We start from the raw sequence: 25,531 nt of genomic DNA, 5'->3' as shown, positions 1-25,531 counted from the left end.
TCTTCTCTCCTCCTTCTGTATTAATTCACTCGGTGATCTCATCAGCTCCCATGGATTCATTTTAATCTCTATGCTAATAATTCTCACAGTCTATCTATCCTGCCTCAGTCTCTCTGCTGACCTCCAGTCTCGCATCTCCAGCTGCCTTTTAGACATCTCACACTGGATATTTGTAGACATCTTAAACTCAAATATGTCCAAAGCAGAACTCATTATCTTTCTCCATAAACCCTCCCCCCTTCTACCTTCACTGTTACTATAGAAGGCAACATGATCATCCCAGTCTCTCAGGTTTACAACCTAGGAGTCATCCTGGACTCCTCACTATCTTTCACAGCCTTTAACCAATCTGTTGCCAATGCCTGTCCATTTCACCTCTGCAACATTTCTCTAATAGACTTTCCAACACCTGATTCCTGGACTATTACAGTAGGCTTTTGGTGGCTCTACCTGTCTCAGGTTCCTTCCCACTCCAATCAATCCTCCATTTCAGCCACTAAAGTGATTTTCCTAAAGTATGGGTCTGACCATGTTAAACACTCTCCTCTCAAACACTCTCCTCTCCCAGTCAGTAAACTCCAGTGGCTCCCTATTGCATCCAGGATCAAAAGTAAAGTATTCAGTTTCATATTCACAGCCCTTCATAACCTAGCCTTCTCCTACTTTCCAGTCTTCTTACACCTAATACCCTGTCAGGTATTCTTTAGTCCAGTGACATTGGTCTCCTGGCTGTTCCATGAATGAGACACTCCATCTCTCTGCTCTGGGTATTTTCCCTGACTGTCCTCCATGCCTGGAATGCTCTCCCTCTTCGATCCCTGTTTCTGACTTATTGGCTTCCTTGAAGTCTCATGTAAAATCCCATCTTCTACAGGAAGCGTTTCCCAACCTCTCTTAATTCTAGTGTCTTCTTCCTCCTAATTATTTCCTGTTTATACTATATGTAGCTTGTTCGTACAGATTTGTTTGCTTTTTGTTGTCTCTCCCATTAGATTGTGAGCTTGAGGGCAGGGCCTGTGTTTTGCCTTTCTTTGTATCCCTATCATTTAGCATAGTGCCTGGCACATAGTAGACATGAATAAATGTTTATTGATTGGTTGATTTCCTGCACTGTCAGGATGGGAAGGATCTCATGGACTAAAATTTTACAAAGGAAGTCAGTGCAGAAGAAGTGGGAAACTCTCAAAAATAAAATTTTGAAGACACAAGGGGAAATGATTCCCATGAGCAGGGAAAATAGGAATTCCAACTTAGATTTTTTTTTTAAAAGATATGTGTAGAAAAGGGAAAGAAGGGAAAATAATCGAGTAAATAAAGAAGTATGCCTTAGTGCTGTAAGAAAACTGTCAGGAGCAAAAAGGGTCAGAATGAGCAGAGGTTTGTGGGAAAAGCTAAGGATGGCAAGAAAGAGTTATGGAAAGTTGGGTTTGTTTTTTGTTTTTGTTTTTTCTGAAAATACTAGGTTTTATTCACACCCCAGTGGTAAATAATAGCCTTAATAGGATGACTAAGTTTCTTTGTAGATCACTATGTCACATTCAAATACAAAAATCCATAAACAAACAGTTAATGAACATTAGATGTGGTCTTACTGGAAATTCTTAACCATATACTAGTCTTTTCTCAAATCAGATTGCAAAATGCTTTGTCTCCTATTTAGTATAAGTCACTGCATTTCTCTAACAGAGTAGTGAAGGCACAGCTAGTACAAGCAGACTTAAACCCATTCAACTACTGGACTGAAAAAATACTTTTGTTGGTTCTTCAGAAGGATTTCTTTTTTTCCTGAACCAATATTGGTCTCAAATAACAGTTTGGATAATTTTCGCAGCTGTAGTCTAATAGCTACATGACAAAAGACTTTACAAGAACCAAACTATGTAGCAGTGGACATGTGTCAGGAGATTCACTGCATTCTACATATCCGGCAGAAATTATACTATTAAAATGCTAGGTAGAATGAACCTAGCATTTGAATTGGTTCTTAAACATTCATTTTTTCTTTTTTTCCTTTTTTAACAAAAATTGTTTATTTGATTCTACCAAGAAAATACAAAACATAAGGCTGTAAGTAACTACTAGTTGTGGTTAGGCTGGGCCAGTGCCGTAAACCTCAAGACCACAGCACGCACTGCTCATGCTGTTTGCACTCGGCCAGGTTTGGATCTTTCTTCGGATCATTTTTCTCATCAGCTTCTTCTTCCCCTTCTTTATCATCAGCCTCTTCACTTTCTTCATCATAATCATCATCATCATCATCTTCAGTAGCTTCTCCTGTGAAGCATAATACTAATCTCAGGACTCACATAAAAAGTGACCAGTTTTGAAGTTTGCTGCAAGGATAGCTTCTGCATCATCATCTAGGTCTCCACTCTCAGGAACTTCAGGAGGAGAAAAGAAATTGAAGAAAGAATCATTGGAAACTGTTTTTATCACAGTTCGAACAGTCCCACATCCCCTGTGTTTCTGTTTCTTCTTAAGTTTTCAAAGTGACATTTTTCCCTTTTTTCCAATCTTCCTGACACCTTGTGCAACTCATAATTTCTGGTCCATCAAAGAAGAAGGAATCATAATCATCTGGCCCTGACAACATATGATATGTCTTCATCAACACCTTGCTTGTGAAATATTAATTAGTTTCAAAGTGAAATTCTAGTGTAAAACTCATAGGTTGGCCAGCATCTGAGAACTTCCCTTTAATATCTTTCAAGTGCTTCAGAATAGGTTCATCATGTTCCTGAACCATATCACTTGAGCAAGTCAACATTTTTAAAAACAGTCAGCCAAAATTTAGGAATTCCTTTAGGGTCTTCTTTTTCTTTATCTTTTTTCTCCTGTTCAAGAGGAGATATAGAAAAATAGCCTTCTCTTTTATTTCTGAAATCTCTTCATCATCATGTGATTTCCATTCACATTTTTGCTCAGTAGGTTCATAAATTGCATTGATCCTTTGACTTCTCTTATCAAAAAGTGGCTGGTAAAGAACAGCATACTTTCTTTCAGGAGCATGAACTTCCTCATGGAACTTGGCTTCTATCTGTGCATATTTCACATGAAGTTTTTTGAGAGCATTAACACATCACTTAACTACTTTTGGCAAGCTTTCAAGGTAGCTAGTTGATATTCCAACTAAACCATCTCATCTTTCTTGAAGAGCTGCAAGAATCTGAGGCTTCTGCATCATCTGAACAGTCAACTGACGAGCTTTCCTGTTTGCATCTTCACCAGTTTCTTCTTCAGCCACTTCTTCAACATCTTCCTTATCTTGTTGGTCAAGTTCATTTTCTTTGTTGTCATTGTCTGCCATGTTGTAAGACCTCTGAATATTTGAGTTCCGAGGCTGCTGCAGGGACCAACCTGCTGGAGCTGTGCAGGCTGTCACTCAGGGCAGCAGCAGCGGTGGCGGGAGGAGACAAAGGAGATAGAGGAGGAGGGAGAGAAGGAGGCACCATCCTGAATACATGGCACTAACAAAGCAAAAGTTGGGGTTTTTATGTCTTTGTTATATTGAGGGGAAAAGTATTAAAGAAGGACTAGGACTGCTACTTGGGGTGACCAGGACAAGGATAACTCATTTCCAAGAAGGCAGAGCAGCTCAATTCCTGTTTTGCATCTGTTTTCTCTTCCAAAGAGAGTGACATTTAAATAGGAAAGGACAGAACAAAAATACCTTACAGGGAATTGTTACCCAAGATAAGTAATTAGGTAGTAAGAGATCCCCTAGCTACTCTGAATGAGTTCAAGACAGTTGGCTCAGGTGAATTACATTCTTGGGTACTGAAAGAAATGGTAAGTATAATTGCCAGTCCAGTGTCAATGATAATGAAAAGGTCATGGAGAATAGGAAAGGCGTTACAGAAATAGGGAAGAATGACTGTCCTAATTTTCAAAAAAGGAAAGTGAATGAAATCTGCAAATTATGGGCCAGTAATTGATTCCTAGGAAAGTGCTAGAATATAAAGGTAGTAGTGAATATCTAAAAAATGAAAGCTTCATCAAGGGCAGGTTGTTACAAAAATATTTATATCAGCTCTTTTTATACTAGCAAAAAATTGGACACTAAGGGTAGCCAGCTATTGGGAAATGGCTAAACAAATTATGGTATATGAATGTAATGGAATGTTATTGCTCTATAAGATGTGACAAAATGGAGAATTTCAGAGAAAACTACAAAGATGTCTGTGAGCTAATGCTGAGTGAAGTGAGCAAAACCAAGAGAACAATTTATACACGACAATATTATTAAGAAAAACAACTTTGAAAGACTTCAGAACTGTTTGTTGCAATGAGAAACATGATTCCATAGGACCAAAGGGGTACCTCTGGGGGAGTGCCCTTGAATCTGTGGTTGGCCCTGTGCTGTTTATCATTTTAACCAGTGATTTAGACAAAACATAGACAACATACTCGTATTTATAGATGACACAAAACTAAGAGATATAGCTAAAACACTCAATAGAATTAGAATCTCAAAAGATCTTAACTGGCTGGAACATTGAGCTAATCTAATAAGATGAAACTTAATAAGGATAAATATAAAGTCTTATATTTGGGTTTAAAAAAATTAACTTGTGAGTATAAGGTAGAGGAGGTAGGGTTAGACAACATTATGAAAAAAGATCTGGAGGTTTCATTATGCTACCAGCATGGTATGAGCCAACAGTGTAATAGGGCAGCGAAAAAACTAAAGCTAAACACGGCCTTAAGCTATCTTGAGAGGAGATGCAACTCTAAGCTTTTAGGGAAGAGATTGTTTTCATTGTTGTTTTTATCTCCTACATCAAGCGCATAGAAGCATTTTGTAGGAGCTTAATAAATGTTTATTGAATTGGTTTCTAGTCAAGAAAAGGTGGTAGGCACACTATACTGTGCCGTAAACAGACAATGTCTGGAATATTGTATTTAGGTCTGGAAATACCTTGAAGAAAAGAAATTGAAAAATGTCTAGAAGAGGATAATTAAAATGATAAAGGGCCATGTAAAGATAGGTTGAAGCATAGAAAAGAGAAGTCTTAGGGGCACTATGATTGTTGTCTTCGTGTTTTTTAAAATGATACTTCATGTAGAAGAAGCATCAGACTTGCTCTTTTTTCCCCATAGGTCCTAGGACCTATGAGTGGATATTGCAAGGATTTAAAAGTGATAATAGGGGAAACATCCCAGAAATTGAATTGATCCAAAAGTGGAATGAGCTAATTTTTGAGGTGGTGAGGTACTCCGTAATGAAGGGCTTCAAAAAGAGGCTGTCACGTAGGATTTTTAAATGGGGTATGGGTTGGGCTGTGAGAGCTTTTCCAATTCTGAAATTTTGATATTCTATAATTTGTTCTGGTATTGATGAAAATGTCTCCCTTTATGAGGTGAAGTTCCCTTAACAAGGTTAAAATGTTCCCAGCTACATGGTCCCTTCTAGGAACCATGTGGCTACTAAGAAGACAACAGTTAAGAATTAAAGAGTTTCAGGACCAAGCCAGTGACTATAGGAACTTAAGCTGACAGCAGCAGAGAAGCAGAGAATTCTTCAACCGGGAGTCCTTGGGCCAAGGGAGATCCACAACCAAAACATAACAAAGGACAGGACCATGGGGTGATGATGGGAAAGTGCAAAATCCAACTTGCCCTTCCCTGGGAGCCACAGTATACTTTGGGCATTAACCCAAAGACTTTGTTCCTTGACAGAAAAGGGTAAGGAATCAGGCCTCAACTTCATTGTAGCATTGTTGAGATTGAAGGTCAACATAAGTGGAACTCGCTGGTGGAGAGAATTGCTGTCTTCTCACAGGACGGTCTCAACCCTAGGGTAGGATTCTGTCTGTAGGACTAGCTAGGTCCCTACAGAAGGTGTGGCCTACTAGAGAAGGAAGGTAGATTTGTCTTTTTGTGTTTGTTGGATTAAAACAAGCCTGGCCTATGTTTAATATTTTGTTATCCTAAGTTTTCACTTGAGACCTGAGGATCATCATACATAAGCCAAATTCTAATGTTTCTGGGGAGACACAAAAGCCACAGACATACATTGGGAAATCCCCAAGACTGAAGCTGATACATATAAGCCCAGAAGTTCTGTTTACATTCAAGATAAGAGGATACTGAGTTGGAAGAGGCCCTTACTGTGTAGGCAGGGAAGTTTGAACTGTACTTGGTGAGCAATAAGGAGCCTCTGAAGGTTTTTGAGCAGAAGGATGACAAGAATGACTCTATACATTTTAAAAATCATTCTGCATTTTTGTTACAAAGATTGTGTTTTTATTTTATACTTTTAAATTGAAAGGGAGAGAAAACAAGTGCTTGTTATTAGAAAAATAATTTTTTTAAAGGAAAGATTATTCTATTGGGTATGAAGAACTGTTTGGAGGGGAAATAAAGTGGTGGTAAGAACTGTAAGAGGTATGTTATAGCAATCCAGTTAGATGATGGAAAGGGTCTGTACTGTGGTGGTAGCAGTGAAAATAGAGGTGAGATGAAAGTTCAACAGAGGTTGTAGGATGGAATTGAGAAGTCTGGGTAATCAGATGAAGATGTGGGGAGGGGAAAGAGTCAAAAAATAACCCCAAGGATATGAACATGGAAGACTAAGTGAATTGTGGTGGCATTGACACAGATTATATAGTTAGAGAAACTAATTTGTGGGGAAATAGAGAACTTAGTTTGAACATGTTAACTTTGAGGTATGAGTGGACTTCAGACCTACCTTCAGATCCACGTGGAGGTGTCTGATTAGCAGTTGGAGCTCAGAAGAGAGGTCAAGAAAGAGTTTTGTGTACTACCATCTGCGTGACTGCAGTAGTTGAAACTGTAGGAGTTAATGAAATTATCAGGTAAGGTACAAGAAAAGCACATAGAAGAGGAGGATTTAGAGCCTTAAGAAAACCTACATTTTAAGAGGTTTATCAGTGATAAGGAGAAAGAAAATGGGAGAGTAGCTAAATGGTTTAGATGGGTTAAGAGAAGTAGATTTTTTTGGATTGGGGAGACCTGAGAGTGTTTGTAGGCAGACATGAAGGTACCAGTTGTGAGGGTGAAGTTGAAAATTCATGAGAGAGTGAGCAGGTCCTAGAGGAAACAGTCAGGAATCATATCAAGATGAAATTCCTCCTTCCAGTCTCTCTTCCTATTTATTCCACATGGGTCTGACCTTGTCATTCGCTACTCAGAAATCTTCAGTGACTCTTTGTGGCTTCTGGGTTAAAATGTGAACTCCTTAGCCTGACTTTTAATGCCTTCTAAAGCTGGCCTCCTGCTGGCCTTTCCATACTTCTTACACACTTGGTCTGAGTTCCAGCCTAACTGGTCCCCTAGCTATTCCTTGAGGTGGAAAGATAGGAAGTTCACATCAATCTTCCAGACATTTATGATAACCCACTGTGTGCAAAGTACTGTGCTAAGTATGGGGAACAGAAAGAAAAAATGAAGTCATCATGACCCTTAAGGAGCTGATTATCTGTTGGGGTGCACAACATGTACACAAATTAGTAGCAAAAGATAAATTGAGGAGTGAGACTGTACTAACAAATGAGATTTTGGTTGGAGGGAGGAATTTCAAGATTGTCATATATTTCTTAAAGATGGTAAGGTGTATCATGACCATGTTTTCATATAGCAGAGATAGTATAGAGAAGGTTATTGGAATTGAGTAAATGTGTCATTAGAGGACTTGTCATCATGAACACTGGATTATAGTAGGGAAGAGGAAAACAAAACACTCAAGTGATTGAAAAGATTGGAAGAATGATCTAGAGGTCCTAAATGATGAATGGATGGAAGGACAGATGGAGAGGGGGAGATATGGCTACATAGATAGACTGATGTACAGGGAGACAGAGACACCATTTATTATATGCCTATTATATATGCCAAGCATTGTGCTAAGCCCTAAGGATATAAAAAACAAGCAAATATGACAGTCTGTACCCTGAAGGAGCTTACAATGCATGAAGGGGAGCCAAAAAGTACTTAATGTATGGGGGGAAAGTGGCATGGGAGGAGAAGAGGTCTCCAAAGTGAGTCCAGATGTGACTGTGGAATCTTTCTCAAGATGGTATTCTTGGAGAAGGAGTCACCAACCAAGAGAGCAGGGCCTCAGGGGGATGTTTTTCCATGATGAAGAGGCAGCAAGTGAGGAGAAGAGGTCCCAAGGAAAAAAAAAAAAGAAGAGGTCCCAAGAATGACTCTAGGCCTGAGATTTCCAAAGAAGAAAATTATTGACTAATGTGATGGAATAGTGATCTGGAAGTGGTTATGGGGAGCAGAAGCTTCTTCCTAGCTTTGTGATTTGGATGAGTAGGAGAAGGAAGAACCACTAGGGGAGAGGATAGTGAGGCTTGGATGTCTTCAGGAGAGACCTGGATTTCCATTCAGGTGAAGAGGTAGAAAGAATACTTTTTGAAAAGTTTGAGGATATAGAAGAGTTTATTAATGATAGAGCAGGGGTTCCAAAGGATCCCCAGTGGTTCATAGGTGAACCAAATTCAAGTGGGACTGTGGAAGAAGATTAGCGATTAGAATGTGGGTTAAGGTTTAGGAGAAGCTTGTATGGACATGCAGCTTGTTCCAGGGCTTTATGATCAGGACTAGAGAGAAAGTACAATAGGAATTAAGTTGGGGCGGCATGAACCCTTCTTTGGCTGAACCTAACCATTAGAGAATTTATGGTTAACCAGGCTCAGTGTTTGAAAATTTATGATTCCATCAGGTTTCCCTTCCAGGTGCTCCTCTGTTCATAGAACAGTTGGGCCTTCCTAGTGTTAACTAGGACAGTTAAAGGACTGTCGAGTATATGAGCAGTCTCCATGGGGTAATTCCTCCAGGTTTGTTTTATGTCATTAATTGAGCCACAAAATAACAACAACAAGGGAATGACTGAACAGTGAAATTGTGGTATTTCAATCTATTGCACCATTAAAAATGTTGTTAAGAATTACATTGATATAAGGAATATAAAAAAGTGTGAAAAGACATGAATTGATGCAAAGAATTATAAGAACAAAGTCCATATTGACAACTATATAAAAAATAACAATAACAAAACTTTAAGTATACTTATACAAAAGAGGTCAAATGGGGAAATAGCATTACATTATTATGGTTATTATATTTATTTTAATTATTCAGTTGATATGGTTTTATTTGTATTTTTGTTCCATTGTCATTTGTTCATTTGTAGCAAGACTTAAATTTTCATTTAAAAAACTTTTTAAAATGTGAAGGTCATGGATTTGCAAAGAATAAGTGGGGAAATATTTCTCTTGTCCTGTGTCTGTCCTTTACTTTGTGTGCATTATTATTATTTTTCTATTTGTATATAAGCACCTAGAAGATGAGGAACTGTGACTGTAAGATTTTGAGTTCCAAATTTTTTTTCTCTCCATCTTGTTCCCCCACCTCAAGATAGCATGCATTCTGAATATCCCTTCCCCTAATCTGCCTTCCCTTCTATCTCTCCCTCCCCTTCAATTTTCCTGTAGGGCAAGACAGGTTTCTATACCCCATTTCCTGTATATCTTATTTCCCAGTCGTATGTGAAAACAAATTTTTTTAACATTTGTTTTTAAAACTTTGGGTTCCAAATTTTCTCCCTTCCTTGCTTCCCACCCACCCTCATTGAGAAAGGCAAGCAACTCAATACAGGTTATGTGTGTAGTCCTGCAAAACACTTCCATAGTAGTCATGTTGTGAAAAACTAAGTATATTTGGCTTAATCCTATCCTGCCCCCAATTTATTCTATTCTCTCATTTGATCTTGTCCCTCCTTAGAAGTGTTTGCTTCTGATTACCCCCTCCCCCAATCTGCCTTCCCCTCTGTCATCCTCTTGCTCTCTTGTCCCCTTCCCCCCCCATTTTCCTGTAGGGTAAGATAGATTGCCATACCCAAATGAGTGTGTATGTTATTCTCTCCTTAAGCCAAATCCCATAGAATAAGATTCACTCATTCCCTCTCACCTTCCCCCATTTCCCCTCCACTTAAAAGCCTTTTTTGTCTGTTTTATGTGAGATAATTTACCCCATTCTGCCTCTCCCTTTCTCCTTCTCCCCAGTGTAATCCTCTCTCACCCCTTAATTTTATTCTCCAGATATTACCCCTTCATCTTCAGCTTAGCCTGTGCCCCTTATCTATCTATCTATATACATAACATACATATAATTTTTTCCCTTCAACTACCCTAATACTGACAAAGGTCTCATGAGTTACAAATATCATCTTTCTATACAGGAATGTAAACAGTTCAATCTTAATAAATCCCTTATGATTTCTCTTTCCTGTTTTACCTCTTCATGTTTCTCTTGAGTTTTATATTTGAAAGTCAAATTTTCTATTCAGCTCTGATCTTTTCATCAAGAATGCTTGAAAGTCCTCTATTTCACTGAATGTCCATTTTTTCCCCTGAAGGATTATACTCAGTTTTGCTGGGTAGGTGATTCTTGGTTGTAATCCTATCTTCTTTGACCTCCAGAATATTATAGTCCAAGCCCTCCAGTCCCTTAATGTAGAAGCCGTGACTGTAAGATTTTAAAAGCTTATTGGAGACAGAAACTCTTTTATTTCTTTTGTATTCCCAGTTGTACTTCTCATGGTGTTACATACATAGTAAGATACATAGTGAGTACTTGAGAAATATTTGTACAGATCAGGTAATTTTCTTTGTACATTAGCATACTGCATGAAAACATGAGCTTTTTATTGGTGAATGCCTTTGTATAGGTCTTACATGTCCATTCCCCCCCACCACTTTTTTTTCTTTTGCAGATCTTCCTTCAGAGATCCAACCTCACAGCAGAGCTAGATACCTTCTGCCAAGCTCAAGGCTATGATGCCCTTGTTGCAATGACTATCACTTTCAACCCTCATAATGAGCCAGTGAGGCATCTGGTTGTTTTCTGTCCTAATATGGACCTCCAGAGTATGGTGAGTCTGTAGCCCTTTGACCTAACTTCCTTCTAACCATAGGATTAGGAACTCTTTTGGCAGCTCACCCTGAGTAGATCCTGATATTTTTGTTTGGAATGTTACAGAGTTTATATAGCCATATCCTGGCTGTTGGTGGCAGGAGAAGTTACAGTAGAAACATGGATCATAGTCTCTACCTTCAAGGAACTTTAAATCTATTTGAATGGAACTATTCTAAACTGATGATCAGTTCTGGGTTCTCTTTACTTAACTACTCATCTCTTATCCATATCCACTATCTCCCCATTCAGATCTTACCTGTTCCTTTCTATACCTGATTCTATCAATTCCCCTGTAAAATTCAGGTGAATTTTCCCCACCATGAAAGAATTAATTGGATTGTGAATTATTGGGTGATATTCTTATAGAAAGGATTGTGAGAAGGTAGACTTGGCCTCTTTCCCAATCTTATTGTTAACCATCTGGCCCCATCTGCCCCTTTTCTCACCTCTTGATGGTTACTGATTAATTCAGGCAAAAATTTTAAGCCAAACAGAAAGGCAAAGGGATTCCTAGGGCGATATGAGATGCCGAGGACTGATCTAATTATAACCAGACACTTTTATTTACTTAAATAAGTTATATCCATCCTTTCCTCTGTCCCTTTCTCTACCCTATCCCCAGCTGCCCAGGCTGGACAATTTGATTTAGTCTCAGAAGGCAGAGAGCATTAAGGGAAGCAGGAAACGGTCCTTCATTTCCCTTACTATTACTGAGTCCAAGTTCCTTCTGTCCCCCTTCTCAGATTGTGCTAGGGGTGTGGAACCCGCAGCCTTGAGGCCACATGTGGCCTTCTAGGTCTTTGGGTTTTACAGAACAAATCCTTTTATTAAGGGTATTTGTTCTGTGAAGTTTGGATTCAGTCAAAAGGCTGAACTTGAGAACTTAGAGGACCACATGTGGCCTGGAGGCTCCAGGTTCTCCACGCTTGTACCATATGTCTTCCAGATTGCCTCTCTTGGGAGACTGGTTTTCATTCTTCTCAATATCCTCTACCATATCCTCCTTCCTTTGCATTTGATTGTTCATTCCAGCTCTATGGTTTTTTCCCTTTATTCTCCAGGTAAATGCTTCTCTCTCCACAGCTAGGGACAAGGGTGAAATCTCAAGCATGAGATTACTCCCTTTGTCTTTAAGATGAGACTATTTTAGGAGCTCAGTTTAGGAGATAAACTTCATTCATTCTTATCTCTTCTTCCTTAGATCTGTGGAGCCTTGGAATGTTCCTGCTGTCCACCTCTGAATCTGACTCCAGCCCCGTCCCCCCACCCTAATATCAGGGCCTATTTCCAAGGAAATGCTCTTGCTTCCAGGAAGAAAGTTCTCCCCATCCTCAAAGATGCTCTGTGGGGGCATCCTGGTGCCATGAAGACACCTTCAGGAACACCTGGGCCAGAAGGCTGCTCTCAGGAGCAGATGGATGATGAACTGGACAAAGCCATTAATACCCTGATTCCTGAAATGTGTAGAGATGACGAGGAACCTGTGCTGCCCCCCACACCTATGAACAGCTTAGTAGACGAGTGCCCTCTAGATCGGGGACTACCTAAACTTTCAGCTGAGGATATCTTTGAGAAATGTAGCCAGATCACAATGGCACGTTCCTCCACCAGTCCTCCCCAAAAGAAGAAGTGATCTGTGGGGTGGGAATAAGGGGAGGTTGCAGAACATAGTGGGAAAAGGTGTCCAGCTCAGCTTGAATGCATGATTTGGAATGTGTAGGGAATTTCTGTGATTCTCTTCATTGCTCCAGGACCCAGGTACACTATTCACATAGATGTGGAAGGAGATAGAAGTGAAAGGAGATGTGATGGCTATAGGGATGGTTTTCTACCTTCCCTGACACTTTGCCATCAATCAGCCAATTTTCTTTATTGATGAATTCTGGAAATCTGCACTGACCTCATTCTTCTACAGCCCAGGGGTGTAGCATCTCACACACAGATCTATGAAAAGATAGATATTAAGAGGGAGAAGGAAATGGTACCAGGTGAACTCCAACAATGCTCTTGGCCCCTGTCTGAACAAAGACTGGGTACCTCTCATGAAACTGAGGGACAAATCCATTTGTTCAGCAAGTGTTTGACTATGTATTCTGTGCTAGGTAGAGCAAAGGTGACTTTGGAAACTTAGTTTTCAGCCTGTTTATGATAACTAGGACCATAATTTTTCTTTCTGCCAGTATTGAGGTGATAGTATTTGACTTTAAAGTTAAATCCATTCAACTGGTTCCATAAAATTGAATCTGGCATTGCAGAAGATTATGCTTGAGGCCAGATTTGAATCTCAATTTTCTGAGCAGGTTACCAGGCTTTAGGGTTCTTCTAGTCACCTTTTCCAGAGTGCCAGGGGTTCTTAAAGATTAGTGTCTGATCACATCTTTGAGAACTAATCAGTGAATCATTGTCACCTTCAAGACACTTTTTTCTCAGAACAGTAAAACTGAAGCAGTGGTTCATTCTCTCTTTGTGTCCCTGCCTCTCTGTCTTTCTCTATATCTGTCTGTCTGTGATCTGTCTCTTGTTTCTCTCTTCCCCTGCCATCGTTTTCTTTTATGTTTCTTACCTCTTTGCCAGTATTTCTTCTCTCTTCATTTAGGAGAACACTTGGTGTTGTGGAAAGAATTGGACTGAAAGCCCGGAGATTTGATTTCTACTGACTTTGGGTTTTATTTTTATTGATGTCCTTTGTATTTACATCTGAATTTGTATTTACAATTTTAATATATACCATTTCACTCTTCTACCCAGTGAACCATCCTTGTAACAAAGATTTAAAAAGAAAGAAAATTCAAGTCTTAACTGTGGGACTGTAGGTGTCAGTCAACCTTGCTGAGCTTCTGTTTCCTCCTATATAAAATGAATTAATCTTCATTGAATGAGCCCTTAAGATTTCTTCCAACTGTAAGTCTTTTATGTGTCCCTCCCTCTATTTTTCTGTCTTCTTTCTTCATCAGTTTTCACTTGAGGATGTGAAGTGGAAATATACTCTCCCTCTCCCAACTCAGCCCAGCAAAGTCCAGTGTTGCTTAAATTGTGGGGTGTGTGTTTTGTGTGTGTGTGTGTGTGTGTGTGTGTGTGTGTGTGTGAGAGAGAGAGAGAGAGAGAGAGAGAGAGAGAGAGAGATTAGGCCAAAGGACTCAGCCTCATGTAGCATATACAAGTATATGAATCATACCATACCTTAGTGATATCTAGGAGTAGCCTTCCAGTGACTCGCATGTGTTTGACTCAGCCCTCTGTTCTTCCCCTTTAGTGTCCTCCTATACCCCTCCAACAGGCCTGCTTCCCTGCCACTTCTTTACGTTCCCAGATGACCTGAGAAGGTGCTGCCATTAACTTTACTGAGTATTTAGGTACCTCCCACCCTTTGGAATGACATTGTTGCTCAGAGAGATGTGAGAGAGAGAGTGTTGTGTGTGTGTGTGTGTGTGTGTGTGTAGGAAGATTGTATCTTTGAAGGATGTCTGCAGCCATATGAAAGATAAAAAGCAATGGCATAATCACTGAACCAAAGGAATTTGTGTTTTGTAATTGTGGTAAGTTTTATTTTGCACTTTGTTAAGGCATTAAATGCATTTTTCCTGCTCTCTGTCATTTTGTCTTTTTAAAAAAAACTTTTGCAATCCTTCCTTTTGCCATCCTCCTATGAACCTCATCCTTTTACCCCCAGCTCTACTCTTCAGTATGGATGGTCTGTGGCTTTGCCCCTACCCATCTCCAGCTCTCTTTATCTATTCCTAAAATAAACAATGCCATCTTTGAGAGCCTTTTTCTCTGTTAATAGAGGGCCGACACCCTTCCCTACTCTACCCAGCTTAATTTAGGAAGACTGCCAAGAATCAAATCCGTTTTGGGACTGAGGAGAGGGACATAAAGAGGTACTGGCTTTCGCTTAAGCACCTCCAGAGGGCTAGGAGAGAAAGGAGAAAGGCCAGTTCTTCACATACACAGATTCTCTCTTTCATTGTACCCCAGACTACCTATCCCTTGGAAATCTAGCCAGAGCATTCTCTTCCCACCCACCCACTCCCCACACCCCTGCATAAAGAGGTGGATTTTCTTTGGGCAAGCCTCTTTGGGAGGGGAGGTGGCAAAACCTGTTTGAAGATGAGTTTACTTCCCTCTCTCTCTCTCTCTCCTCCTTTGGAGGCCATAAGAGTAGTCACTGAGACAGCAGCACAAGAGGGAAGAGGGGACGGGGAATTTACCCCACTCCTCATTTTAGATGTTTAGAGAGCAGTGAGACTTGTGAAGATGGGAACTTTACAGGAATCAAGAGATCCTGGGTAAGTTCTGGGCCTTCCCCTCTCTCCTGGATGCCTCTTGACAACCTGGTGTTGTTGGTGCTGAGGGAGTATCTCTTTAAGCCCCATTAATTTGACTCACAAGCTGAAGCTCAGGTTGGTTTCATAGAGGAGATGGGACAAAGTCATTACTTTTGGCAAAGAACAGGGATAGTTTTAAATAGAAAGTATAGAGACAGGTGGATAGAAAGGACCCCAGAAGAGCTCTTTGAGCAAAGTGGGAGAACCTGGTGACTCTATCCATGCTTTCATTTCTAATCCACACTCTCCAAAACAAGGAAACTGGGACCAGGACCTTCTTGACAGTTTTCTTGTTCCTAGCTGATGTTGACCTATACCTTGATTTCCCTGGCCCCACCCCACGAAAGGTTGGGGAAAGGCAGGCCTGACTGGTTGTCATCTTCCTCAACTGTAAGGTAACAACTGGGTAATCTGTTCTGGATTCAGGCCAGTTGCAATGTGGACTACCTCTGAACTTAACTTTGCAGATGGGGAAACTGAATTAAAGAGGTGAAAGGTATTCAAGTCATGCCTCTTCCTGCTTTTGTCCCCAAAACCAGAGTAGGGATAAACTGGTTCACCTACAGGGTGGGAAAAGACATCTGGCTAGATTCTGTTACAGGCCTGCTGTTTGTGCCCTCTGCTGCTTCCTATTACTTCCCGGAGTAATGCTGCCCAACTAACTGCTTCTCAATTCCTTTATACCTTGGCAGTGGTCTCAGGGCTGGAGAGAATGTGAAAGCAGAAGAGCTGGGACCATCATTGAGATTTGGGGAAGTGGAATTAAAGGAAGAATGGCAAGATGAAGAGTTCCCCCGGTGAGAGAATCAGGGAAAAGAAAGTGGAGTTGGGATGTATAGGAAGAAAGGATCAGGAAGCCCTGAGAGCATCAGTGGGGAGACAGAAGGGGCAGAGTGACAGTGGGAAGAGTAGGACTTAGCACCCTAGTCCCAATTTCTTCCTGCTGTCTTCAACTAATTAATTCCCCACATCCCAGACTGCTCCCTGAGGAGATCAATTCCTCTGAAGATCCAGAGGACAATAGAGAAGGTACCCAGATGGGTGAGTAGGGGCAGAGCTGGGTACCAAGCCTGGGCTTTTACTGTGGGGAGGGGGTGCCTCCCTTTTCCATCCTCAACACTTGCCCAGTTTCCCTTCTCTCATGTTCCTCTCGTCAAGTCCACCCTCCTCCCTCCCCCCTTGCTGTTCCCAAGTTTTTCCTCTCTTCACTTCTCTTCTCCCTGTTGCCCTAGGTCCCTTAAACACTTTAGCATTATGTGGCAGGCGTCACATGCGGAAGCGCCTTTCAGCCCCGGAGCTCCAGCTGAGCTTAGGGGAGGACACAGGAGATAAAGAAGGCTCTCCCACCCACTCCACAGCTCCTTCCCCACATGGTAGCTCTGACCTAGATGTGGATGATTTGGAGACACCCTCAGACTCAGAACAGCTGGACAGCGAGCATGATTTTGAATGGGAAGGTAGGAACTGAGGCTAAGAACTAAGCTAGAATAACTGAGAGCATGAATGGATCTGGGTAGAATAACAGGCCTAATAAAGGGGGAGACAATATTAAGAGGGCAAGGGGCCAGTGGGGGTAAAGCCGTCGTTAGTAAGTCTGTAAGGGGGATAGCTAGTGGAGCTGAGAAATAATCACTTGAAATTAGTAGGATTGATCTAAGACGTGAACTGTCCAAGTGGAGTGGGCTGTTCAAGTAGTTGGTTCTCCCTTCGGTGGTCTTCAAGCAGAGGCTGGATAGCCGCTTGTCAGGAATATTCTAGAGGGGGTCTTTTTTTTTTGGTAGAAGTTGGATTAGATGGCCCCTAGGGTTCATTCCCTCTTTTAAATTCTGTGAAAAGACTAGCTGGTAAGGGGCTGGTCTGATACAGACTCCTTGCCAGTGAGATAAAAATTCAGTTAAAAAAAAAAGTTCAATAAAATTTGTACTGGATTTGGAGTCAAAAGACCTCAATTTGAGGCCCTCTGTTCAGGCCTCAGAGTAAAATGAGGTGACCAAACTAGATAACCTTTAAGGTCTCTTCTAACTAAATGTTTTGATTCTGAAAATGGGAATAAAATTGGGAGGTCAGCATGGGAATGAAGCTAATAAGGCAGCAGGTGGGGCTGACAGAGCCACAACTAGGAATGTATGTATCTGTGTGCATTTTTTATGTACTTAAATATAATGCACTTATAACTTTATGTGTTACACACACACATACATAGGTACATATTTTACATATGTGTGTATGTGTGTGTATTTGTAAGACCTTTATATCAAAGGGGCCATAAAAGTAATTAGTGGGCATATAAAATTAAATAACTGGTTGCTGGAAAGGACTTTCATTTGGGGCATAAGTGTCCCCAAATGGAACAAGGCCACTAGTTGTCCCCACTGTGGCTATATTCTCTGAGAATGGAGAATAAGGGTTGAAGTCAGGTGATAGGGAGATGAATGGGAATGTAAACTAGTGGTCGTGGTCATTGTGCTTCTGTTACACCCAAGAGTGATGAGCGTAAATTCATCTAACCTATTCCTATCTCTTTAGATGAGCTTCCCCAAACAGAGGGCCTAGGGGCAAGTGAAGCAGCTGAAAGACTGGGCCAGGGTTGTGTGTGGGATGTGGCTGGGGAGGATGGTCATCGGTGGAAGGTGTTCCGAACAGGACATCGGGAGCTTCGAGTGGATATGACAGTCATTGAACCCTATAAGAAGGTCCTATCTCATGGAGGTAATAGATGACAGGAGGATAAATATAGGAGCTGGGTTCCCCATAATTAATAGTATTTGAGCTGGGGACTATCAGTCCCCATCACCATTCTGACTTCCTAACTTCTTGTCCCTTCCCCTCTTGGTCTGCTTTCAAGCTGCTTCTCTCAGACTTCACTAATTCTCTTTTCCTTCCTGCCCCTAATCATGTCCTCCCCAGGTTACCATGGTGATGGCCTCAATGCTGTTATCCTTCTTGCTTCCTGCTACCTACCCAGAAGCAGCATCCCTAACTACAGTTATATCATGGAGCACCTGTTTAGGTGAGAAGGGAAACCTAAAAAACTGTGGGGAGGGGGGACTGAAGGAGGGAGGGGAAAAGAAGTCAGAAAGACCTATAACATAATCAGTAATCAGTGTTACACTTTTCTCCTCTTCATTCCCCCTCCCCACTCAATCCACCCTCAGGTACATAGTGGGGACTCTAGAACTCTTAGTAGCTGAGAATTACCTGCTTGTCCACCTGAATGGAGGCACAAGCCGAGCCCAGGTACCCCCTCTGAGTTGGATCCGCCAATGTTACCGCACCCTGGACCGTCGGTGAGAAGCCTGGCAAAGATCATGATTATTGGCTGTTCCCTACCCCCTCCTTCCTTCTCTGATCTCATTCCTTTCTGCTGTGGTCTCCCTCTCTTTATTTTCCCCCATCCTTTCTTCTCTCTTCCCTTTTCTCCTTCTCTCCCTTTCCCCAAATATCCCTCCTCTCATTTATTTTTGCTCTGTCCCTGCCTTCCAGGCTCATGTTTCCTTTTTCTCTCAGCCCTCCTTGATCTCCTCTAGTTAATGACTATTTGCCACCTGGAGTTCTTGTACAAGAACTCTGTGGAATAGAAAGAACTCAAGAGGGAGCAAAGGAGACATGAAAATGAGGACGAAACTAGGAAACCACAGATAGGGGAGTCCAGAGAAAAGTAAGCTGAAGGCCTGTGTCCCCAAGCTGGGGTGGATTGGAGACAGAAGGCATTTCAGGAATTTTTTTAGAATGAGGAGGGCATGAGAGACAAAAAAAAAAAAAGAAGAAGGCCTCAGACTGCAGCTAGAAGAATGAGGGTTAGACCTCAAAGGGAAAGTCCTAATGGAGGATTGCAAATGGATGTTGATTAAAGGGGGTATGAAGAAGATACAGAAGAGACCTCCATCTGGGCTTGGGGCTCAGATTAAGAAGAAGAATGTGATGATCCCACACTTTTTGCTTCAGACTCCGAAAAAACCTTCGTGCACTGTTGGTTGTCCATGCCACATGGTATGTGAAGGCATTTCTGGTGATGCTGCGGCCTTTTATCAGGTATTTACCTCAGGGGATACAGGCATCCTGCTCCTCAGATCCACTGCCCCTTTTTCATCCTCACATTCAGGGCCCAGACTCATATTTCCCACCTTCCCCTCATTCTTTCTGGCTCTAACCATTCTTCCCTGTACCAACTAGCTACTGATTGCCCTTGTATTCTGTGAAGATGTATGAGAGCTGCTTCTCTAATCTTAAATACACATGACTTTTCCTCTATCCTGAGTTCCAAGTTTAGCAGAAAGGTTCGTTTTCTGGACAGTCTAGGAGAGCTGGCCCAGCTCATCTCCTTGGAACATATCCACATTCCTGATGCTGTCAGACAGTGAGTTCTGGGAGGGACTTCTGAAGTGGGAGAGAGGGGAGAAATAGACAAGCAGAATCATGTGGAGAGAGAAGAAATGAAAGACCTAGTTCTTACCTTCAGAACTTTACACTTAAAACTTAACTGGGAGACCCAGCACTCATACGAAAGTGACTTAGGAATTCCCTGTATTTGGCCCATGCAAATATGTTGGTTATAGGCTGGGCAAAATCCCAGGGAGACAAAAAAAGAGTGGGCAGAGCAGGATAGGGTTAAGAGAGAGGGCTCTCTTGAGGTGAGTTTGGAAAGAGGGGAGGGACAAAAATCATGGATCAAAGATTGGAAAATGGGAGGGACCTCAGCTGTCATCTGCTCTCTGTTGAGGAGGGAGCTGAAGTTTAGAGATGTGGGTGGCTTGATCGAGATTACACAGGTAGTAACTGATGTGGAAATATATATAATACAATGGTACATGTATAACCTCTATCAGATTGCTTGCTGTCTTGGGGAAAAGGGTGGGGAGAGAGGAAGGGAGAAAATTTTGGAAACCAAAATCTTATAAAAGTGAATGTTGAAAACTATCTTCACATGTAATTGGAAAAATAAAATAAAATATTAAGTGGGGAGGGGGGGAAGATCAAACAGGAAGTGAGCAGCAAAGCCCCATTTGAAACCAAAATCCAGCACACACAGTGTGGGGAGACTGGTCATAGTTTTGAGAGGGCAGATTTTATGTAGGGAAACTAAGGAGTAGGGAAGAGTAGAAAGGACTCAGACATCTATTTACTAGATCCACTCCTTCACCCAAGTTATAGTAGAGTGTCCAGATATGATGCTCCACTCTTTGTCCTTTCTCTCTCCCTACAACCTAGGTTGGACAAGGATCTGCATGGCCCTGGAGGGACCTAACACTGATGTCTCAATTGGATAATGAGCCCTAGAACCAAGGAAGGAGACTGCCCTCCTGCACCTGAACTTCCTGAATTTATATACACTCTATCGGTCTCTGGGTCTCTCTTTCTCTCTCTCCCCTAACCCATTAACCCTTTTTGGGATTTTGCTTTCCAACTCATCCAGGTGTTCTGACCTCTGAAACTTCTGGGATCCAGGGAATCCTAATTATCAACCATGCTAGTGATTTTCCCCTTTATATTTAAGCCTAAGGGCTGGACTGAAAAGGCAAGTTTGGACTTAATGCCTGCAGCTTGTTTGTGCCCATGACTATGTATTAGGCATAGCCAGCTCTCTGAGCTGCCTTTCTGCCTGTCTCAGTGCCTTCATATCTCTATTCTTCAACTAATTCAGATGTGCAACTGCAGTTTAATAAATTAAGTTACCAGAGAGGACTCGATTTTGTGAAGGAAACCTCCCCAGTTCCATCCCAGTGACAGTCACAATCTCTTTGCCTACTGGTTCTACCTGCAAGCATGTCTTGCGGGGAAGGAGTATTCAGGAGAAGAAGGAAGCAGAGACAGAGATGATATGGGTCGGGTTGGAGGTGGGGGTGGGGGTGGGAGTTCTATAGCAAGGTCCCCTCTGTTTCCATGCAACGCCGTAAGGGAAGCGTCACGAGCTGCCAGACTTCACTTCAGTTCAAACGAACCCGGGAGTCCAGAACGAAAAGAGAGGGAGGGAGAAAGAAGCTGAGCCCTTGCCCCTTCCCACCCTCCCATCTCTTCCCCTCGACTGCCTATAAACCTGTCCTCCCCATGGTCCCCAGCGGCAGGGCGCTGCTGTGGGCCCTGTGCCTGATCCTGGGGGCCAGGGCTGTGAAAGCCAGGATCCTTGTCCAGATCCACCCCGGAGCGGATTGGGCTGGTGGCAGCGAAGGGGATGCCGTCACAGCTGGGGTCCCAAACAAGTTCTGGTCCAAGATCGTGAAAAGGAATGAACCTGGTTTGGTTGAGAAAACAAATCCCAAGGAAAAGGAAGAAGACAAGCTGGCTGCCTCTGCTGCTGCCGCTGAGCACCTGGCAGCCTCAGTGTCCTCAGTATCAAGGAACCAGCAAGGACAGGGCCTGGAGGAGGGCCAGGAGCTAGAGGGGGATGAGGGGCGGACGGAAGACCAAGAAAATGGCGAGGACCTAGCGCAGAAGGAGAAGGAAGACCAGGACCAAGAACTTAACCAGATGAAGAAGCATCCCAGAGACCCAGGGCAGGATCAGGGTCAAGCGCAGAAAACAGAGCAGGAGCAGAACCAAAAACAGGGAGAGATTCAGGAGATAGAGAAGGAAGAGGAGAGAGAGGGAGAGGAACAAGGGCGGGAAGAAGCGCAAGAGCAGGTCCAGGGGCTTGAGCAAAGGCAAAGACAGGGGGAAGAGGGTCAAAGGCAAGAAAAGGAGGCTGGAGAGTTAAAGGAAAGTCAGATCCTGGGCCAAGAGCTGGAGCAACAGCCGAAGCAGGTGCAGAAACAGATAAGGAAGCAGCAACACATTCATGTGCAGGAAGAGGTGCAAGACGAAGAGGAGGAGCAAGAAGGGCCGGAGCAGCTGCAGATTCAGAGGCAGGAGCAGGAGTGGGAGGAGGAGGAGCGGGAATGGGAGTGGGAGGAGGAGGAGCGGGAATGGGAGGAGGAGGAGGAGGAGGAGGAGCAGCAGCAACAAATTCATGAACAGTGGCAGGAGCCGGGGCTGTCTCTGGCGAAGGAGCAGCAGCAGCAGATTCTGGTACCCCACCGGAAACAACAGATCCAGAAGCTGCCTCAGGCGAAGGAGCAGCAGCAGCAGATTCTGGTGCAGGCGGAAGAGCAGAAGCAGCAGCCGCTACCACAGGCCAAGGCGCAAGAGCCTGTGCTGGTGCAGCCTCCAGCAACTACAAAAGGGCCAGCGCAGAAGCAGTTGCCCCTCAGGGCGTCTGAGCAGGCAAGCATGGGTCCAGGCCCTGGGCACAGCAGTAAGAGCTCAGGAATTTTCCCCAGCCCCGGTCTTGGGACCTATGAACCACAGCAGCTACCACTAAAACCGCAGCAGCGACCGCCCCACCTGGAGCAGCTACCACTCGGACCGCTGCAGCGACCGCCCCACCTGGAGCAGCTACCACTCGGACCGCTGCAGCGACCGCCCCACCTGGAGCAGCTACCGCTCGGACCCCTGCAGCGACCGCCCCACCTGGAGCAGCTACCGCTCGGACCCCTGCAGCGACCGCCCCACCTGGAGCAGCTACCGCTCGGACCCCTGCAGCGACCGCCCCACCTGGAGCAGCTACCGCTCGGACCCCTGCAGCGACCGCCCCACCTGGAGCAGCTACCTCTCGGACCCCTGCAGCGACCGCCCCACCTGGAGCAGCTACCTCTCGGACCCCTGCAGCGACCGCCCCACCTGGAGCAGCTACCGCTCGGACCCCTGCAGCGACCGCCCCACCTGGAGCAGCTACCGCTCGGACCCCTGCAGCGACCGCCCCACCTGGAGCAGCTACCGCTCGGACCCCTGCAGCGACCGCCCCACTTGGAGCAGCTACCCCTCCGACCGCAGCAGCGACCACCTGAATTGGAGCTTTCCAACAGAGGTCCGATGTACCTGGTTATGCTAGCTTGGAGCCCTTGGGAATGTCATTGCCCCACGGGTACCATGAGCCGAGTTCGGAGAGGAATTTTTTTGGGTTTCACTGGGCGTCTTCGACCTGGACCCCTGGAGACCCAGCACCAGTCCTGCATTTATGCCCAATGCCACTGTAACCAGGAGAACAAAGAATGTCCCTCAGACATCTCGTGTTCCTCCAACCCTGCTGCCTGCAATCGAAGTACTTTTCTAACCCAATTAGCGATTCCAGAAAACACCATCAAGGACAGGGCATTCAGGAAACAAGTCCGAGATGGGCTAGAAGAAGTTTGGGTAGGACTCCAGTCTCTGGTGACCAAGGAGAAAAAGGTGAGCATCAAGAATGAATGAGTGAATAAATAAATGAATGAATGAATGAGGTATTTATTATTAAGCACTTGGTATGTGCAAAGCACTGGGAATTCCAAGAAGACAGCCCCTGCTGTAATGATTTATCATCTAATGAATTATCTGACCCATGTTTTATATCAATACTTGATTTATTATGTGCCAATTAGGCATTGAAATCAACATATTTAGATGGTAACTAATAATTTCTGATCACATAGCTCTTGGTTGTTTTTTGACCGGTCTACTGGTTTTCATTTTGTTACCAAAAACCACTGAGATTGTACAAAGCAATCATTGTACAGATTAATCTTCAATAAATGGAAACTGACCCACTGATAATTATTAGATGTGGATAGATCAATGATTTATCAATTTGTTGGCTAGAGCAGCTCAAACAGCACCTACTGACTGGGTAATGATTTATTTTACACTGACTAGTATAGTTCCTTTATTTTACTGGTGGGATGATTTTTCAGCATAAGGATGAAGTCAAGTAAGTGGGATGTACATTTGTCTCTGTCACTGCCTGTTCCTATTTCTCCCCCTTAATGGGTCTCTTCACATACCTGTAAATGTCCAATGAGAGTACAGCTTAATACATAAAATGAGTAGATTCCCTTGTATTCTAGGAGTGGAAAGTTTCAAAGCCTTGTGTTTTCCCCACTACTGAAGCCCAAGACGTTATCTTTTTTATTATCATTATTTTTTTAAATTTTTTGATGTAAATTTATCTATTTTTAGTTTTCAACATTCCCTTCCACAAGTTTTTGAGTTCCAAATTTTCACCCCTCTCATCCCTCCCCCCACCTCAAGATGTCATGCATTCTGAATATCCCTTCCCCTACTCTTGTCTATCTCTCTCCCCTTCTCTTATCCCCTTCCCCTTCTATTTTCCTGTAGGGCAGGATAGACTTCTGTACCCCATTTCCTATATTTACTTCCCAGTAGCATGTGAAAACATTTTTTTTAAACATATGTTTTTAAAACTTTAGGTTTCAAATTTTCTCTCTTCCTCCCTCCCACCCACCCTCATTGAAAAGGCAAGCAACTCAATATAAGTTGTACATGTGCAGTTATGCAAAACACATCCGTAGTAGACATGTTGTGAAAAACTAACTCTATTTCCCTTAATCCTATCCTGCCCTCCCATTTATTCTATTCTTTCTTTTGACCCTGTCCCTCCTCAGAAGTATTTACTTCTGATTACCCCCTTTCCCAATCTGCCCTCCTCTCTATCATCCCCCTGCTCTCTTGTCCCCTTCTCCCCCTATTTTCCTGTAGGGTAAGACAGATTTCCATATCCAATTGAATGTGTATGTTATTCCCTCGTTAAGCCAAATCCTATGAGAATAAGATTCACTCATTCCCTCTCACCTTTCCCTGTTTCCCCTCCACTGTAGGAGACTTTTCTTTTCTGGGTTTTTTTTTTGTGAGATAATTTACCCCATTCTACCTCTCCCTTTCTTCTCTGGGTATCATCCTCTCTCATCCCTTAATTTTATTCTCCAGATATGACCCCTTCATCTTCAGCTCACCCTGTGCCCTCTATCTATCTATCTACATATACATACATATAATTTTTTTCCTCCAACTACCCTGATACTGACAAAGGTCTCATGAGTTATAAATATCATCTTTCCATGCAGCAATGTAAATAGTTCAATCTTAATAAGTCCAAGACATTATCTTGTAAGGTGGTTGGGAATAGTGCTGTGGTTAGGGAGGGCAGTATCAATAGGATGGTAGGTGGAGGAAAAGTCAAGGAGAAGGGATGATATACAAATGTGATTGTAATTTCCCCTTTTCTCTGCCCTAGATAAAGAGAAACCAGAAGTGATGGCCACGTCCAGCCCCAAAGGAAGAGGAGGGGGTGTCAGCACCCTAGTCTCCTTCCCCCTTCCACTGCTACTTCAAATTTTCCACATCTTATGGATATCTTTTGTAAAATAATAAAGGTTGTTTATTAAAAAAAAACACACACAGAATCTTTTGATCTTTTATCTCATTGAAGGGGTGGTTGGGCCTAGAAGAGGATG

The 25,531-nt window shown here is 42.9% G+C and overlaps 3 protein-coding genes and 1 pseudogene across 5 annotated transcripts in view; 3 read left to right on the top strand and 1 right to left on the bottom strand.

Annotated features, from left to right (window-relative positions):
• The window catches only part of PRUNE1 (prune exopolyphosphatase 1), a 59,987-nt gene extending 45,451 nt beyond the window's left edge, over nt 1-14,536 (top strand). For both annotated transcript variants that reach the window (XM_021004749.2, XM_078154884.1), the window contains exons 7-8: nt 10,745-10,903; nt 12,149-14,536. In XM_021004749.2, coding sequence (XP_020860408.2) covers nt 10,745-10,903; nt 12,149-12,580 — 591 coding nt within the window. In that variant the 3' untranslated portion in view covers nt 12,581-14,536. The remainder of the gene's footprint in view (nt 1-10,744; nt 10,904-12,148) is intronic.
• Nucleotides 2,114-3,307, bottom strand: LOC144457935 (nucleosome assembly protein 1-like 1 pseudogene; annotated as a pseudogene).
• A 1,515-nt stretch (nt 14,537-16,051) lies between the features above and the next one.
• BNIPL (BCL2 interacting protein like) lies at nt 16,052-20,949 on the top strand. Of its 2 annotated transcripts, XM_021004768.2 has the most exons (9): nt 16,052-16,069; nt 16,249-16,313; nt 16,505-16,729; nt 17,799-17,981; nt 18,180-18,282; nt 18,428-18,559; nt 19,218-19,304; nt 19,531-19,629; nt 20,481-20,949. In XM_021004768.2, exons 2-9 carry the CDS (start codon nt 16,310-16,312, stop codon nt 20,515-20,517), a joined length of 870 nt encoding a protein of 289 aa, XP_020860427.1. In that variant the 5' UTR covers nt 16,052-16,069; nt 16,249-16,309; the 3' UTR covers nt 20,518-20,949. The 2 variants fall into 2 exon arrangements, with proteins under 2 accessions (XP_020860427.1, XP_020860420.1); XM_021004761.2 differs by lacking the exons at nt 19,531-19,629; nt 20,481-20,949 and having other exon boundaries at nt 19,126-19,311.
• Nucleotides 20,950-21,160: 211 nt separating this feature from the next.
• On the top strand, nt 21,161-25,471 carry CUNH1orf56 (chromosome unknown C1orf56 homolog). Its single transcript, XM_021004780.2, has 2 exons — nt 21,161-23,474; nt 25,312-25,471. The coding sequence occupies exons 1-2, from the start codon at nt 21,318-21,320 to the stop codon at nt 25,330-25,332; spliced, it is 2,178 nt and encodes a 725-aa protein (XP_020860439.1). The 5' UTR covers nt 21,161-21,317; the 3' UTR covers nt 25,333-25,471.
• Nucleotides 25,472-25,531: the final 60 nt, after the last annotated feature.

This window comes from Phascolarctos cinereus, unplaced genomic scaffold, assembly GCF_003287225.1.
Source record: "Phascolarctos cinereus isolate Bilbo 61053 unplaced genomic scaffold, phaCin_HiC Scaffold_5;HRSCAF=322, whole genome shotgun sequence".
NCBI classification, from domain to species: domain Eukaryota; kingdom Metazoa; phylum Chordata; class Mammalia; order Diprotodontia; family Phascolarctidae; genus Phascolarctos; species Phascolarctos cinereus.
The sequence above is the reverse complement of the archived record's forward strand: the minus strand, read 5'-3'. Positions and strand labels throughout refer to the sequence as shown.

Coding starts and splice junctions, on each gene's coding strand:
- CUNH1orf56 (XM_021004780.2), top strand. CDS start 21,318: ATGGTCCCCAGCGGCAGGGCGCTGCTGTGGGCCCTGTGCCTGATCCTG. Junction 23,475..25,311: donor TGGTGACCAAGGAGAAAAAG/GTGAGCATCAAG, acceptor TCTCTGCCCTAG/ATAAAGAGAAACCAGAAGTG.
- BNIPL (XM_021004768.2), top strand. Junction 17,982..18,179: donor GAAGGTCCTATCTCATGGAG/GTAATAGATGAC, acceptor TGTCCTCCCCAG/GTTACCATGGTGATGGCCTC. Junction 19,305..19,530: donor ATGCTGCGGCCTTTTATCAG/GTATTTACCTCA, acceptor CTCTATCCTGAG/TTCCAAGTTTAGCAGAAAGG.